This window comes from Pinus tabuliformis, chromosome 3_2, assembly GCF_031772625.1.
Source record: "Pinus tabuliformis cultivar Carrire ecotype Pingquan chromosome 3_2, CPIR1, whole genome shotgun sequence".
Classification (NCBI taxonomy): Eukaryota; Viridiplantae; Streptophyta; class Pinopsida; order Pinales; family Pinaceae; genus Pinus; species Pinus tabuliformis.
The window spans coordinates 527,821,717-527,839,700 of NC_142302.1; the positions used below are offsets into that span (position 1 = coordinate 527,821,717).

At 39.2% G+C, this 17,984-nt stretch overlaps 1 protein-coding gene across 1 annotated transcript in view; it reads left to right on the top strand.

The window, feature by feature from the left end:
• Window positions 1-474: 474 nt before the first annotated feature.
• The window catches only part of LOC149181624 (Ras-related small GTP-binding family protein), an 82,624-nt gene continuing 65,114 nt past the window's right edge, over window positions 475-17,984 (top strand). Inside the window, exons 1-3 of the mRNA XM_089416658.1 lie at window positions 475-987; window positions 1,116-1,137; window positions 1,281-1,476. Coding sequence (XP_089272784.1) covers window positions 1,365-1,476 — 112 coding nt within the window. The 5' untranslated portion in view covers window positions 475-987; window positions 1,116-1,137; window positions 1,281-1,364. The remainder of the gene's footprint in view (window positions 988-1,115; window positions 1,138-1,280; window positions 1,477-17,984) is intronic.

The following is a 17,984-nucleotide window of genomic DNA, read 5'->3' on the forward strand; positions in this document are numbered from 1 at the left end:
ATTACAAAATATATTCTATAATTCAATATTATTAAGGCATGTGACACAATGTCCATAACACCCATTAAAATACAATGAAATAAAAAACAAGATTCATAATTAATTCATACTATTCACTTTACCTAAATTCTTTTATCAATATATTTTTAATTTTATAAATGAAACCTATAAAAACCAAATATACTCTATTATTTAATAGTATTAATAAGACATGTGACATATACATAATAATACTAAAATAAAAATAAAAATCCACCATTAAAAATGAAAAAATGTTATCATAACTAATAATAAATAATCAACCTGTCAAATTTTTTTATTTCTGTTTTGTTTCTTTTTAGTCCCTCCGTATGTTTCATAAATCTGCATTTAAGATATATTTCTGATCTTTTAACCCAAGAGAAGCTTTGTCTTCTCATTCATTAGATGCCAACAGTATGCCAAGTGAAACATACTCTCGTGCATCAGACAGTGAGACACGAGAATTTGTTCTGGAGTTGATATGGACAAAATGAAGAATGCAATCTTCCATTATTAAACGGATCCACGAGTAAATTTGTCCAATGGTGCTAATGTAGATCTCGGACAGTAAATTTTGTAATGGTGCTCTCATAACTTTGAACAGAGACAATGCCTTTTTTAAGGGTGTGGAGAAAAGGGAATTTTTTGAATAATGAAAAGGCAAGGCCATCGAACATAGTAGGCCCACTTGGTGGTCACAATCGACACCCTGTAATCGTGCAGTGGTGCCCACGGATAATGATATAAGGGAGATAAATGATCCTGTTATTGTAGCTAACTAAGAAGGCGAGAGCAGGGGCACAGAAAAACAGACACGAGCTCGCGGAGACGAAGCAAGCTTTTCGCAACACCCGGCGCGGATATCTTCTTGCGTTTCTTTCCTCAATGCCATCAGCCCAGTCTTAATCTGGACAGTCATGAATTTTTCTTTTAGAATTTTTCGTTCCCAGGAACGAATCCGATCTGGTAATTTCTTTTGATTCTATAATTGGAAATCCGTCGAAGCCCTTTCTTTCAATGGCGTTTTACAGTACGAATGTCGATTTCCCTTGCTTCGGGGTACATTTTCTGAGGATCTGTATTGTTTGTTGCAGTAATTTGAATGTACTGTGAACTGTGAGTGACATCCTACGACAGTAATTTTGAAATTTAAATTGGATCTGGTTAATAGATAGAGCGCCGAGATGAATGACGAGTTTCCTTTGGGAGATCTTATGAAAGGCCATTTGGGTTTTAGCTTGAATTTGCATCCTATCCAGCTATTTGCAGGGTTTGCGGCCGACCGACTTCTGTAACCTTTGGTAAGGGAAATAAATTTGGCAGGGCTTATCTCATTTGGAGCAATGTTTCGGCGAGACAGAGACCGGGACAAGAATAGAGATAGAGATAGAGTCAGGGATCAAAATGGAGCTTCTCAATGCGGGCAAGTGCGGATTCTTGTTGTTGGAGATTCAGGTACATTCGTTTTTTATTTTCTTTTTCTTTCACCTGAATTCTTGGTTAGACAATGTCTTAGGGCAGCTTCGTTAAGGCAGTCAAGATATGCTGCAAGGTCTCTGTTAATCATAAATTCTGGACAGTTTATTGAATCCTGCAATTCTTGAAGTACCTCTTGTCACAGCTTCAAAAAACCATATGTTATTATGCATTTTCAAGCAAGTCCATAAGGGCCCTCATCTCAATGTGCCGAGAGAAGCGAGGTATTTTGCGGTCCGGGTAGGGGGAGATCTTCATAGCAGACATCTTATTTTCTTGAGTACCAAAAAGTGTGAAAAAAAGTTGACCACCTTGGGTTTTTTGATCCGCCTGGCTGAGCTAAATAGTTCCATGTTTAAGGTTGATCTATGCTGGTATAAATCTCGTAGGTGATGAATGCATTAACAATTTGAGGGGGGCTATTAAAGGAAAGGCTTTAAGGAGGAGGGGTTATCAGGGATTAAAACGGGAATTTAATTATTAAATATGGTTTAGGAGTTCGTCAGATAATTAAAATCGAGGCAGAGTTTGTAGCTTGAGGTAGGGGTTAGCAACATGGAAAGGTTTATAAATTAGTGAGTGTTATCTCGGGGGATTCTATGTTAATTGTGAACTTAGCGGCAATGAATTAGATCTGGAAGCTCTAAGACATGCCCGAGGAAAGGGGGAAGCCTGTTTGATTCTTTAAAGAAGTTATACTTATGGTAGAAGAGGGGATAATAAGCTGACCAATAAGATGGCAAATCAGGGTGTGAAACTGAGAGCAATAAAACTAAAAGGCGAAATCTAGCACTTGCCTAGCTTGGATACAGAATAGGGATATGTGTATGAATTTTTTAGTAATCCTTGATTGACAAAGTAGCTGGGGTTCATGGGTGCAAGTATGGCGATGATATGCCACTTCTGAAATTAGGATGTGGTGGTTGCAAGGGTTTGTCACATATTAAACATGTATTTTTTTTAAAGTTTAAAACAAAATTATAAGTTTGCAAAGTTGGAAAAGCTTAAAACATAAAATAAGATGATCCATTGACTAATGATATTATAAGACTCAACAAGCATAATTCATTAGCCATTTTACACTTAAAACTAGTAAATAATAAGATCATAACAATGATGGGTCGAAATATTGTAGGAGATTCAAATTTCAAAATCTAAATGATCAAACATGAACACACACAAAATGCTTAATGGCATTTGCTTGTTGCCATAATTTATAAATTGATGATAGCGATACTTGATAGGAAAGTCAGGAGTCAGAAGTCTTCTACCATGCTTACATGATCTACATCTTCTAGACATTTAGTGAAGATGCTCTCTATGTATTTGTTAGTCTCTAACAACTAGCTCATTTGTTGGGTTTCTAAATGTAGACAACTAAACAAGGTCATCTAGTTTGTTCTCATCCATACATATAACAACATCTGTGAATTGGTCCCATTTCTTAGAAGGACTTTCCTTGTACGTTCTCTCTCTCTGAGTAAGAAGTCAAAGGGTATGGTGAATGTAGACAAGAATTCTTTTGATGATATTCTTATGTTTCTTAATGCTGAAGATGAATAACAAACAATATACTGGAGAATATGATGATCAAGCCCTTTTACTTCATTAAATCATAAGTCCTTAGGGTAGGCAAACACGAGACAATCCTTGATGGAAGGATAAACCCCTGTTCACTTGCTTCTTTGAGGGGGAAACCTCCAAATGAATACTACTTCAATACAATAACAAACTTGACATCTCATAATGAGGACTCCATCCTTATTTGTAGCTACTTAGCAAATCCTAACCATAACAACTGTTGGCCTCTACATTTATGAATGGGCCATTTACATATTTTATGATAATTACCTATTATGCCTTATTTAAGAATAATCAACGTAGTGGACCTAGTCCACATTATATTAAGCGGTTACCATACCTATACTTTTATTAACTCTAATGGTTTGTTTGGCCCCCATTTCATCACTAGGGAGGGTCCTACCACTCCACCCCCCTTTGAGAAGCATATTGGCTTTAGAGCTTGTACTTATACTCTACATCCATAAGCTAGTGTCCCATGTACAGGTGCTATCTTGTTAATTTTAGATAACAATAGTATGTTTTATGCTTAAGCACAATTTACTTCAATGTTCCTTTAGCAACCCAATGAAAATTTCCAATTATATCCAGTAGCAATCACATTGACTTACAAACATTGACAGTAGATGCAGATAGAACATAAATCATATGCAAAAGGCAAGCCAAGACAAGAGGACACAAGATGTGGTGGATGCCAGGTACAAACCCCAATGTGGGGAAACCCTTCGATCAAATCTTCTTATTATTCTTCAATAGTTCAGCAAAGAGAGAGAATACAAATATCATAAATATAAGCCCAAAACAGATCTGCCAAATCAATAGTCAAACCATCAGTCAATGCAACCCTAACCATAAAGTCAACGGTGGTCAAAGCTGCCCCAAAACGTCATCCAAATAGTTCGGTCAACAGCAGTCCAATTCAGCCTTCCAAGAGAGTCAAAGTTAGCCCAAAACAATTTAGTCAAACCCAGTCAAAGGAGAGAGGAACACTGTTGTAATTTTCAGCAATCAACGCTGAAGTCAACACTAGTCAAACTGTCCCAAACTCCTTGATTTTTGTGCCAATAAATGCGGCCTAGAGAAATTAGAATTCTGGCCCAAAAACCGAGGTCAATGCTGGTCAAATCCCCCTTGGTCAACTCTCTGAAACTTCGGCCTGTTTTGACCCAGAAAAACTCGGCCTCCTGCCACACGTGCGAAGAAGAGAAGCTACCTCCAAGAAGTACGAACCAAATAAGAGAAGACAGAGATGATGAGATGTATGATGAGTGAATGTCCAAATGAGGGAAGAGTCACTCCTATTTATACAATTCGTTGAGGGTGAGGAGACCCAACCATTGGACTTCATGAGGCTACATTTGACTCAGGCCGACCTCGACAATTTGTCCATAAGAAGAATAAATTCATAATTCCATTTTTGCTTGTCAAAATGAGATGATCTTTATATCAAAATTGTACCTCTCCGAAAGAGGAATCCAATGCAATAATTATCTCCATCATATGAACTGTTCTAAGGTGGAAGTTTGCCCTAGTTGCCAATTTTAGCACTCCCTCTCAACTAGGGAGAATTCCACTTGCCAATCCATCATCATGCCAACCTATCATCCTGAACCATCATGCCATCATTGCTCTGCTCTGCTGAACCATGAAGTAATAATGAAGAAGAAGTGATCGAGAGTGTATCATAATCATACCGCTCTTCACTGACTAAAGTCAGTCCTTGATCCCAGATCAAGTTGTTGAACACCATGCATCCTAGTCATAGGGAGTACGATAGTAAACAACACGTCCATCGATAGTGCTATGGTCCCTAGCCAGCTTTTCCCAACTCATTGGCCAGATGAGAGGTACTTCCCATGAGTCCCAGACTCTATGGGTAGTATGTGTGTCGGGGCATTAGTAGGAGAAGGTGAACCACTCATCTTGCTCATATGCCATAGGAGAAGGTGAACCACTCATCCTACATACATGTGTCCGGGTAGGGGAAGGTGAACCTCTCACCCTACACACGTCAACCATAATGGGGTATCACAGGCGAAGGTGAACCACTCACCTATATACAACGCACCATTAGGGGAAGGCGAACTACTCACCCTATGGTCACTCATAACTAGCTCCAAGAAATACCCCATGCCCCCAGGAGCTCCTAGAGCTCTAAGTTCAACTCATACGGGACCCTCATAAGAGGATCGCTCCACGACTCCAAATCTCTCTCGGAAGGTTAAGAATTTGACCTTCCCGAGAGGCTTCGTGAGAATGTCAGCAACCTGCTCATATGTCCTGATGTGTTGGAGCCTTACTGTTCCCCATTGTACCATATCCCGGATAAAGTGGTACTTGATATCAATGTGCTTGGAGCGGTCGTGGAACACGGGATTCTCTGATAGACGAATCCCACTCTGGTTGTCGCAAAAGATCACGGTGGTATCTAGCACGTCTTCAAATAGCTCATTGAAGAGCTTTCTCAACCAAACTGCTTCACAACAGGACATACTGGCAACAATGTATTCGGCCTTGACAGTGCTTAGTGCAACCGATTTCTGCTTCCTGCTCATCCAAGATATAGAAGCAGACCCCAAAGAGAAGCAACACCCAGACATGCTCTTATGATCCACCACACTACCAACCCAGTCGACATTTGTATATCCATGTAGCCTCAAACTCCTCGCTGTGTATCTTAGTCCATAGTGGATTATGCCCCGGAGATATCTCAAGAGATTCTTGGCAGCAATCCAATGAATGTGATGAGGTTCGACCATATATTGACTCAATTTGTTCACAACGAAGCATATGTTAAGACAGGAGAACCAAAAACAACAGGGCTCCCACAAGTTGACGATACTCGGTAGGGTTCGCCAATCCAGGTCCAACAACACTTCCACATAGCTTCTTAAAGTTGAGTTTCATTGGAGTAGTCACGGTCTTGCAATCTACCATCCCACATCTCTCAAGTAGCTTCACAATATATTTTCCTTGGTAAAGGAAATTCTCACCTGGCTTTTGCTAGACCTCCAACCCTAGGAAATAATGCATCAGTCCTAGGTCCTTCATCTCGAACTCGGAAGCCAACTCCCTTTTGCATTGATGAATGAGAGGGCCATCACATGTCAGAAAGAGATCATCCACATAAAGGACCAGAATGAGAGGTCTGTCCTTTTCAACCTTGAAGTATAGGTTCGAGTCAACATCGCTTCTTGTAAATCCCAACTTCATAAAATAGCTATCGATTCTCTCATACCAAGCCCTAGGGGCTTGCTTCAACCCGTAGAGGGCTTTCTTCAACCTGCATACATGTGTCTCACGATCTTGAACTTCGAACCCCTCGGGTTGTTCCACATACACTTCCTCTTTAAGCGAACCATGCAAGAAGGCAGTTTTGACATCCATCTTGTGAAGGTTCCATCCTTGTGAGGCAGCAAGGGCTATGATCAAACAGATGGTGGTATATCGGGCAACTGGGGCAAATATCTCATTGTAGTCTACTCCTTCCTTTTGAGAGAAGCCTCGAGCTACAAATCTGGCCTTGAATTTCTCAGCACTCCCATCAACTCCATGTTTGATCTTGTAGAGCCATTTCGAAGTGACCACAAACTTGTCCTTGGGTCTAGGAACCACATCCCAGGCGTCATTCTTTATGATTGACTCATACTCTTCGTTCATCGCATCCTTCCAAACCTGTTGCTTCACAACTATTTCGAATGTACAAGGCTCAGATTGTACAATGGTACTCATGGCAGCTAAGTATCCTTGGTACCTATTCGGCTTCTTGCTTTCATGAAATGTCCCCCTCGGTGCAATGTGTTTCTCGACATCTTCAAGAGTATCTTTGAGCCACAAAGGCCTTTTCCTTGAAGTAGAGGGCTCACAAGGAGGTGGATCAATGGGGTCCATTGGACCTTCAACATCGGGCATTGGTTCATCGGACGGAGGTTCATCTTGCTTTTCTGCATCAACATCATCATTGGTCTTCCTAGGAATATTAAGATCTCGATTCTTTCTAAGAGCAGAATCTTCATCAAAAGTGACATAATGACTTAATTCCACTTCCCTTTGACCAGACACATAGATTCTATATGCCTTCGAAGTTTCATTGTAGTCCACAAACGTTCCTTTCTTTCTAGATGCATCTAGTTTGTTTCTTTTCTCTTTCGGCACATGAAAGTATACAAGACAACCAAAAATTCTAAAATTAGAAACATCAAGTTTCTTACCGGTGAATACTTCTTCAGGTGTCTTGAAGTCCAAAGCTTGATGTGGGCATCAGTTTGGACATACACAACGGTGTTGGCAACTTCTCCCCATAAGAACTTTGGAAGACCTTGATCATGAAGCATAGCTCGGGTGGCTTCAATGATAGTACGATTCTTTCTTTCGACAACACCATTTTGTTCAGGAGTATATGCGGTGGTAGTCTCCCTCTTAATGCCTGCTTCTCTCCAATAGTCTTTGAATTCATTAGACTCATATTCGGTCCCATTATCGGTTCTCAGTGTTTTGATCTTTTTTCCTGTTTGATTCTCGACCAAGGCTTTGAAGGAGCAAAACCATTTGAATACTTCATTCTTCTTCTTTAAGAAGTAGATCCATGTCTTGCGAGAGAAATCATCCACAAAAATAACTTAATACAAATATCCACCCAAAGATGTCACGCACAACATACCTGATAGATCAAAATGGACCAGTTGAAGAATATCAGTGGTTCGAGTCTCACTTGAGGGGAATGGTCCCCTTGTATGTTTTCCAGCTTCACATCCCTGACAAACACCTTCATGATTTAAGTTGAATTCGGGCATCCCTGTGACCATCTTCCTTACATTGGGTAAGGCTTTGAAATGAAGGTGAGCAAATCTTCGGTGCCATAATTCAGATTGAAGAGAAGTGTCACAAATCATTGCTCCCAATGGACTTCCTCCAACTTGATAGAGACCTTCAACCCTGAATCCAAGAGTGAATGAATCTCTTGGGTTCCTTTGCCAAATACGAACCTTCCCATCAATGAATGTCACCTTGAAACCTTTATCTTCATCACAGAAATAGAAACCAAGTTCTTTTTCAAGTCAGGTACATATAACACTTCTTGTAGGTGAAGGGTTTGACCTTGATTTAAGTGAAGAGTAATGGTCCCAATTCCTTTCACGAGATAAGTGGCATTATTCGTCTTCTTTTCAACCAAGTTTGAGAGAGCTTCTTTGTACCCAGTGAAGTGCCTTGAGGCACCATTATCAATCAACCACTGATCCAATGTATTTGGAGGAGAGGCGGTGGAGAGGGAAGAAATAAGAATAATTTTTTCTTTCTTTGCAATATTAACTTCATCATACCTGGAGTTTCTCGACTTCTTGGGAGGATGACCACCTCCATTTTGAGCAGCAAGAGCATTTCTCTTTCCTTTGTTATTGAACGTGTTGTTCCTTTGATTGCCATTGCACTTGAAGTTGTTATTATTATCATCATCCCTTGGAGTATCCTTCTTGTGAGGACACTCTCTAGCGAAGTGGCCAAACCTATTACAATTGAAGCATCTTCCTTTCCTTCCTTCTTTGAATCTCGGCTTGAACCCTTGTCCTTGATTCCTTGGACCAACATTGTTCCTTCTCTTAGAATGAGTGGAGAAGGCAGTAGGATTGTTTCCATTTGAGGGCTTGTCTCTTTCCATCATCCTTATTTCTTCTTGAGTGCATCTGGCCAATAGTTCATCAAATCCCAGAATCCTGTCATTGTTGAGGATGGTAGTGTTAAACACATCCCAATCTCTTGTAAGGCCACCAAGAGCAATAAGAGTAAGCTCCCTGTCACCAATGACTTCACTAATAGATAGGAGATCATTCTTGATCTCGGTAATCCTCATGAAGTAGGATTGGATGTATTCTCCTCTATCCATCTTGATGTCTTTCAACTTGTTCTTGAGAAAGATAACTTGATTTGCATTATTTACTTTGAACATTCCAACCAACTTGTCATACATCTCCTTAGATGTTTCCAAATCAGAAATATAGGCAACCAAATGCTTATGAATGGAATCAACAACAATCTTCTTAGCTTTGACCTCACCTTTCTTGTACTTGGTTTGTGCAACAACGGATGCATTTGAAGGAGGCTCTGTTATTCTTCCTTTGACATAGTCCATGGCATCATTCTCTTCCAAAGTCAAATCCAAAGTCATCTTCCATGCATGATAGTCGGATTTGTCCTTGGATTTGAAGAGAGATGTAGTCGTTATTGGGACTAGATCCAAGTCCTTGTCCAACAACTTCCCTTAGTAATTGCTTAGCTTCACTCTTGCTTGGGCTTTGTCTTCACCTAAGCTCTGATACCATGTTAATTTTAGATAACAATGGTATGTTCTATGCTTAAGCACAATTTGCCTCAATGTTCCTTTAGCAACCCAATGATAATTTCCAATTATATCCAGTAGCAATCACATTAACTTACAAACATTGACAGTAAATGCAGATAGAACATAAAATCATATGCAGAAGGCAAGCCAAGACAAGAGGACACAAGATATGGCGGATGCCAGGGACAAACCCCAATGTGGGGAAACCGTTTGATCAAATCTTCCTATTATTCTTCAATAGTTTAGCAAAGAGAGAGAGTACAAATATCATAAATATAAGCCCAAAACAGATCTGCCAAATCAATAGTCAAACCGACAGTCAATGTAGTCCTAGCCAAAAAGTTAGTGGTGGTCAAAGTTGCCCCAAAACGACCTCCAAATAGCTCAGTCAACAATAGTCCAATTCAACCTTCTAGGAGAGTTAAAGTCAGCCCAAAACAATTTGGTCAAACCCAGTCAAAGGAGAGAGAAACATTGTTGTAATTTTCAGCAGTCAAATCTGAAGTCAACCTGAAGTCAACACTGATGAAACTGTCCCAAACTCCTCGATTTTTGTGCCAATAAATGCGGCCTAGAGAAATTAGAATTATGGCCCAAAAGCCGAGGTCAATGCTAGTCAAATCCCCCTTGGTCAACGCTATGAAACTTTGCCTGTTTTGACCCAGAAAAACTCGGCCTCCTGCCACACATGTGAAGACGAGAAGCTGCTTCCAAGAAGTATGAACCAAATAAGAGAAGAGAGAGATGATGAGATGTGTGATGAGTGGATGTCCAAATGAGGGAAGAGCCACTCCTATTTATATAATTCATTAAGGGTGAGGAGACCCATCCATGGGGCTACATTTCACTGAGGTTGACCTTGACAATTTGTCCATAAGAAGAATAAATTCATAATTCCATTTATGCTTGTCAGAATGAGATGCTCTTTATATCAAAATTGTACCTCTTCGAAAGAGGAATCCAATGCAATAATCATCTCTATCATACAAGCTATCCTAAGGTGGAAATTGTCTTCCTGTTCTTTATATAGTGATACCATACATACAAAAGCAAGATATCAATATCATATATATTTCTGAGGAAGGGCCGAGAAGCAGGAGCCACATACATATCCAGGACCAACCAAACTATACAACCATAGACTGTTCTACGATGCCAAGCAAGGAACGATGTGAGAGTTGATGCAATATTATAGAGAAACAAAGCGCATTGATGGCAACTACATATGTATATACACTTTGAATCAATCGTACAAGCTATGGTTATGTTACATCAAACTCACTCCATATACAATAGTGTTGAGACTTTCATATACACCAGAGCCGAGAGCAATAGCGGAGTCAAGAGCGATTTATGCAACAATGGTGAGATCAACATACATACCATAGAGTAAGATGGTAGCCACAAAGATTCAAAGCCATACTTAGAGTTGCGATACTGATTACTGTGATGATTGTACTGTGAATTAAAGCAATGCCAAGGCTATGTATCGAAGATTGATGCTAAGACGGAAGGCAATGCCAAAACTGAGAGTGATGGTAAGATTGAGTGTGTCGAAGTTTGATACCAAGACGGAAGGTGATTCCAAAACCAGGAGCGATGCCATGCGTTGACCACAATGAGTTACTGTCACAACGTGATGTATTGACCTTGACGAATCAAGAGCAAACAACATAAATATATATATGTGCGAGTCATAATATACCGAGTCTATCCAAGGTCGAGCAGAGCCATGCTTTGACCACAACAAGTTATTGTCATAGAGTGATGCGTTGTCCAAAACGACCCATACAAAAATGTGACGAAGCCTCAGGTGAAGTAATACAAACTGTAAGTCATAGAGAAGGTACCATTGCACAAATAACGAGCTAGAGAGATAACCCAGAAAATGACAACTATGATCCATAGATAGAATACGAGCCTTTTAATGAAAACTATTCAATTCGAAATCTCAAATCTCCCCCTTTTAATTTTTATGCTCTCAATCCAATGAGTTACACGATTTCTCTTTATATATAATTCGAGGGGGAGTAACTGACATTATAACTTGGAGGGAATTTTCATTTTTGTTTTGTTTTGTTTTTAACAATTACTTGCCCAAGTAATTTGTTATCACATGGGTGCCATGGTGATATTGATAATAATGTACTTTCTTCCAATTGATTATAACTTTGGGCTTCTTTAGGGGCTATGGGGAAATTCATCCCATAACTGCCCAAAATTCAACACTCCCTCTTAGTTAGGGAGGAATTTCCATCCTCATCATGAGTCTCATCTAGGATGTCTCATTATAACGAATCTTGAGTGAACATATCTCGATCATAAGGAAGGCAGGACAGTTAAATCAACGATGAGACCCATCTCATATCATCTTAGGAAAGAAGAGAAATCCATTACCAATGGTAAGGGAGATTATACCTCCAAATCCTACCAATTCGGAAGACATATCCCACAACTGCATCAATAAGACATCTCACTCGACCTTTGATCATCAGCTGAATGATCTTGATCTAATAGAAGAAGAAGAAGAATCATCATAGGGGAGCCCAACTCAACCCATAACAACATAGAAGAGCTAAGCTTAATCTGGAACAACATTAGGGAGCCCTTCTCAACCTCGAACCTTATATGGGAACCCAACTCAACCCTCTATCCAATATCCAATATGCCAAGAAAAGACAAATCTAGAATTTGTCCCAAATGTCTCGTCATCAAATCATGTCTTATCTTGGCTCAACTTGATCCACTGAAGCATTCTCGAATCCAAGAAGAAGAATCTCCATAGGGGAGCACACAACTACCATCCTATATAACTGTCGGCGGGGAGCCAATGCTACTACTCAGGAATCATCACCATTAGGGAGCTATAGCTACCACCCGGAAATAAAGACAATGGGCGAGTTCAAACCTACCCCAATGCATAGGGATCACACTCTATCCCAAAGTCCCTGACAATAGGTGAGATCAACTTACTGGAGATAAGGATCACACTCTACCCATTGTCCCTGATCATTCATCTTAACCCCAAAGAGTTAGATGGTAGAACACTTGCATCCACCAACTTGGGTGAGATCCACATACTGCAAGGGGTGGGGATCACACTCTATCCCAAGTTCCTCATCCCATTGGCCAAATGGGGAGGTTATCCCATAGAGTGAGAAGAATGCTAACTGGGGCATACTCTGACTAGGGAAGATACCAAGTCTCTACACCCTATCAGTCAGAGGTCTCTCATCCCCAAGAGCCCATGAACTCCATTCCTCACCTTGGATCTCAACCAGGGGGAAAAGCACTGCTCAATGTTCTGGATTAGTGAACACCCTCATCTGAAGGGTCACATCCATCAATCCACACTGCTCTCTGGAGATCTGGGAATGTGATGGGGCATCTCTATAATATTTCATATCTGACATCGACTCCAAACAACTAATTGCAATCCTTTTGAGCAACAATTCTTTGATTTCTCTTTTCCTGTTCATATAGGACATCAAATCAAATATTAGAGTAAATATATATCATAAAGAAAAGAATAGGTGATTCATCTTTGTTTCACGGAGGTAGCAACCACAAGCCTAAGCTTGTGTCATACATCAACACTGTCTCAATACATGAAGATATCTCAGTCCCAACAATATACAAGATTTTCTGCTAATAGAATCACCTTTTATTGTCGCAATATATCACTATCATAACTAGAACCTGCTCAAACAACTCTCCAAAGAGCTTCCTCAACCAAATTGCCCCACAGCTAGTCATGCTAGTAACCATGTACTCAACCTCGACTGTGCTTAAAGCTACAAACTTCTATTTCTTGCTCATTAAAATATCATGGCAGATCCCAAGCTAAAGCAACACCCAATGTGCTCTTTCTGTCAATAGTTCTTTCCAACCTTAGTCAACATTAGTGTATCGATGCAGACTCATATCTCCGGGAGTATATTTCACAATCTTTCATCTCGAACTCAGAGGCCAGCTCCCTCTTACGCTTGATCATTAGAGGCTCACTATCTGTCAAGAATAGATCGTCAACATATAAAATCAAAATCAAAGATATACCTTGGACCAACTTAGAGGTTCGGATCAGAACTACTTCCAAACTTCACCAGGTAACTGTCATTGCAAACATGTCAGGCTCATGGAGCTTGTTACAAATTATTAATTACTCCTCATGAGATCTTAGCAACATCAATGCAATCCAACATATCATGACTTTGACAAAAGACTTCTATAAGAGAGGTGAATCTTGAGACCAAACTAGTCAACAAAGAATTGTTAGCACTTAAAATTAATTATCAAAGACATATCTTTCAAAAACATCAGATGTTCATTAATTCATGTCCAGAAGACTTATTTCGTTCTACAATTTCTAATCATCCCTTGTAAATAAATAGTTGGGATCTCATTAAGGGTCTCTCCCTCTGAATGGAAAGCCTCTTTAATGACAACCAATCATGACATCAACTTGTCTGTCATGCATTAACAAAATTGTTAAATCATGAAGACAAACTACATCAGGTTTTCATATCATTGTTGTGACAAGTCTTTATCAACTATTCAAGTGTATAAGTCATCAATCATTCATCAAGGGTTAGTGTTATGATATTAAGTCAAGGCATCCACAATGTCAAGTCATCCAAGCAACAACAACTTATCAGAACCTTATCAAGGTGAATCAAAGAGATAATCATTTGATCTTGAGCATTAATCTTACAACAACACTATTGCCAACAGGGTAAACATAATCAACATAGGTACTATCAACAATATCGAAGTCAGCGTATATCTTGATGCTATAGAATGCACTATTACATGTACCAAGAATCAATGTTGCACACAAAAATAAGAATCAAGACTTTACTAAGGGTGAGATTCTTGTCATACCTCAAGGCTCGTCTTGATATTACAGCGAAATCGAAACATAATTGTACATACCTTGTAATATTTAGATGCCTTTGTAGCACATACATGTCATTATCAAGTTCCTTCTCTAGTTTCTTCTTTCTTTCAACAACCCATCACTTTCTGTATGGGTTTTTTTTGTCTTCCTAAATGATCTTTGAAAAAGATCTGCTTACCACATCTTCAATAGGAAGTTAGAAGTATTAAAATATTCAAATACGCAAGAAGGCTAAGCAATGAAAAATTTAAAGAAGAGCATAATCATAAAGAAATAATTATAGAAGGAACTTATCTCTAACGAGGGTTGAAGGAAGATGTCATCTCCCTCTCGATCTTGTCACCAAGGGCCTTCAAAAGAAGCACAATCATTCGCAGAATCACTATTCCCTTCTTAATCATGAGGTACCACAGGTCATCAATCATATATTACAAATATTGTCAAAGGAGGGGATGCCTCAACTGCCAACAACCAAATCAAACATTTAGTCTTCTAGAGTGAATCTAGAGTTACGCTGAACCTGTCACAGATGTCAATCCTGCTAGTGTTTCAAGATGTCAAGTCTTGATCATATCTAGGTCCTTCCAAACATGCTCCACGAGCTTCTTCCAAACCCTAACCACCAAAACCTAATTTTTCTTGTTTAAAACAAGATTGCCTAGTTCTTTTAGGTCTCTGCCATCTTTACTTCCATCTTCATAAGGGTGATGACTATTCTTCAGCCCAACTCTGATAACATGTTAATTTTTCTTAGGGCTTCATTGTTCTTCGCTTTGATAATTGCATTTATATATGCTTTTCATCATTTACATATTCATTCACCCCATAACATCGTCACATCATATGCAATTATGTAGAAAGAACAACATTATCAACAATACAACGAAATAATAAAAGGATCATAAGAAGATAAGAACACACACACATAGAGACACCAAGATTGGTCAGAGACCAGGGCAAAACCCCACAAGGGCGAAAACCCAAAATTCTTCTTCGTCTTCTTCTATTAGATTTCATCAATAGATCAATTGAGATACAAAGTACAATTTTAGAGAGATACATCAACAATAGTGTTATTGCCCACAAATCATAATTAGGGTTAGAAATGACAAGGGGGCTGCATGAGATGGAGCCATAACAAAGAGCCAATATAAATACTGTTCATACTGCCATAGTGCCAACTCTAACCATATTATTGTGTTGTGTCTTCTTGTTCCTTATACAATGATACCATACATCTAGTGATACCATACATACAAAAGCATGATATAAATATCATATATATTTCTGAGGAAGGTCCAAGAAGTAGGGGCCACATACATATCCAGGACCAACCAAACTATACATCCATAGACTGTTCTACGATGCCAAGCAAGGAACGATGTGAGAATAGATGCCATATTATAGAGAAACAAAGCGCATTGATGCCAACTACATAAGTATATACACTTTGAATCGATCATACATGTTGTGGCTATGTTACATCAAACTCACTTTATATACCATAGTGTTGAGACTTTCATATACACCAGAGCCGAGAGAAATAGTGGAGTCAAGAGCGATTTATGCAACAGTGGTTAGATCAAAATACATACCATAGAGTAAGACGATAGCCACAGAGATTCGAAACCATACTTAGAGTTGCAATATTGATCACTATGATGATTGTATTGTGAATTAAAGCGATGCCAAGGCTATGTATCGAAGACTGATGCCAAGACGGAAGGCAATGCCAAAACTGAGAGTGATGGTAAGACTGAGTGTGTCGAAGACTGATACCAAGATGAAAGGCCGCAAGGCGATTCCAAAACCGAGAGCGATGCCATGCGGTGACCACAACGAGTCACTGTCACAACATGATGTATTGAGCATGACGAATCAAGAGCAAACAACAAAAATATATATATGTGCGAGTCATAATATACCGAGTCTATCCAAGGTCAAGCAGAGCCATGTGTTGACCACAACGAGTTACTGTCATAGAGTGATGCGTTGTTCACAACGAACCATACAAAAATGTCACGGAGCCTCACGTAAAGTAATACGAACTGCAAATCATAGAGAAGGTAGTGCTGCATAGATAGCGAGCTAGAGAGATAACTCAGAAAATTACAACTACGATCCACATATAGAATACTAGCCTTTTAATGAAAAATATTCAATTCGAAATCTCAGATCTCCCCTCTTTTAATTTTTATGCTCTCACTCCAATGATTTACACGACTTCTCTTTGTATATAATTCGAGGGGGAGTAACCGACATTATAACTTGGAAGGAATTTTCATTTTTTTTTAATCTTTTAACAATTACTTGCCCAAGTAATTTGTTATCACATGGGTGCCATGGTGATATTAGTAATAATGTCTTTTCTTCCATTTGATTAGAACTTTGGGCTTCTTTTGGGGCTATGGGGAAATTCATCCCATAGCTGCCAAAAATTCACTTCTTGTGTCTCTCTCTCCCCTTTATATTTTTTTGTTTTTCCTGAAAAACTTATATTTCCAAGTTGAAAATATACATCGAGAAGACCTTGGAGGTCTGATCTAAAATAAACTATCCAAGAGACAAAACATAAACCCCCATAAGAAACTTAAGTAGCATTGATAGCCATATATATGGCTCAGTTTTTTCACTGACATCAGAGGCAAAAATCTATATGTAACTAATAGGTAGTGATGCGGGAGCATGTGACTTAGAGGGAAAAAGTCTTCAAACATATTCCAAAAGTCCAAAAAAAAATCTACAGGCAAGGGAGTGGGGTCCTTTAGCCAGCAATTTCCACACTTTTCTAGTTCAAGATAGAGTAGAATTAAGAATAAAACATGCTAATTATATTATTGATGGATAAGCTGTAATAAAGCTTTACGCTTTAAATCATTCTATGTAAAGCGTGCTTTTGTAAAGGATAATGGCCAAGAAGGCTTTATCAATTATTTATAAATAAGAGACAACGGGACTCTCAGAGAGAGCAGTGCCTGGAAGCATTATCCCTTGAAAACTTCTCTCTCTGTTTATCTGAATTAATGGTCTTCTGCTAATTGATGTATGTATGCACATATCGGCTCAATTGTTTTATTTTGAGTTGAAAATTGATGAATTCGCGTTATTTTCCAAAGTGATGCTTGACTAAAGCCTTTAGGATCATTTTTCCTTCATATTGGCGTGTGCAGGCTTTCTAAGTTGTTTTACAGAGTTCTGTGGGCAAACTCTGTTTACACAGAGAAATCATGATATTTTCTTAAGCGGAACACTATTTTGGACTTGAAACTTTATTGGATTTGGTTCATGCCCGTATCGGGTCCGAACCAATATCGCATCAAAGAAGTGCAAGCAGAGTAGAGAGCCTTTGGAACTGCCGAAGTGCGAAACCCCGACATTCCAGAACTGAAACATTATAAAGAAGGGCGGAAAGAGGCGTCGGGTCCGCGAGGATGATCGCATCGCAAACCTAGAGGCGGGAGGAACCAAGTATTGGTGCTTTGGAGGCCGCCGATAGCAATTGCTGACTATCGCATCGGGAAAAGGAAGGAGGAAGGGCATTAAACATGCTGATAGTGTATATTGCGTATAACGCAGAACTTGGAATATAAAAGCGCCGATAGTGTAATTCCTTTGGAATTACACCAAGACTGTTATAATCCGTGACAGTGTTTTGATAAAGCGCCGATAGTG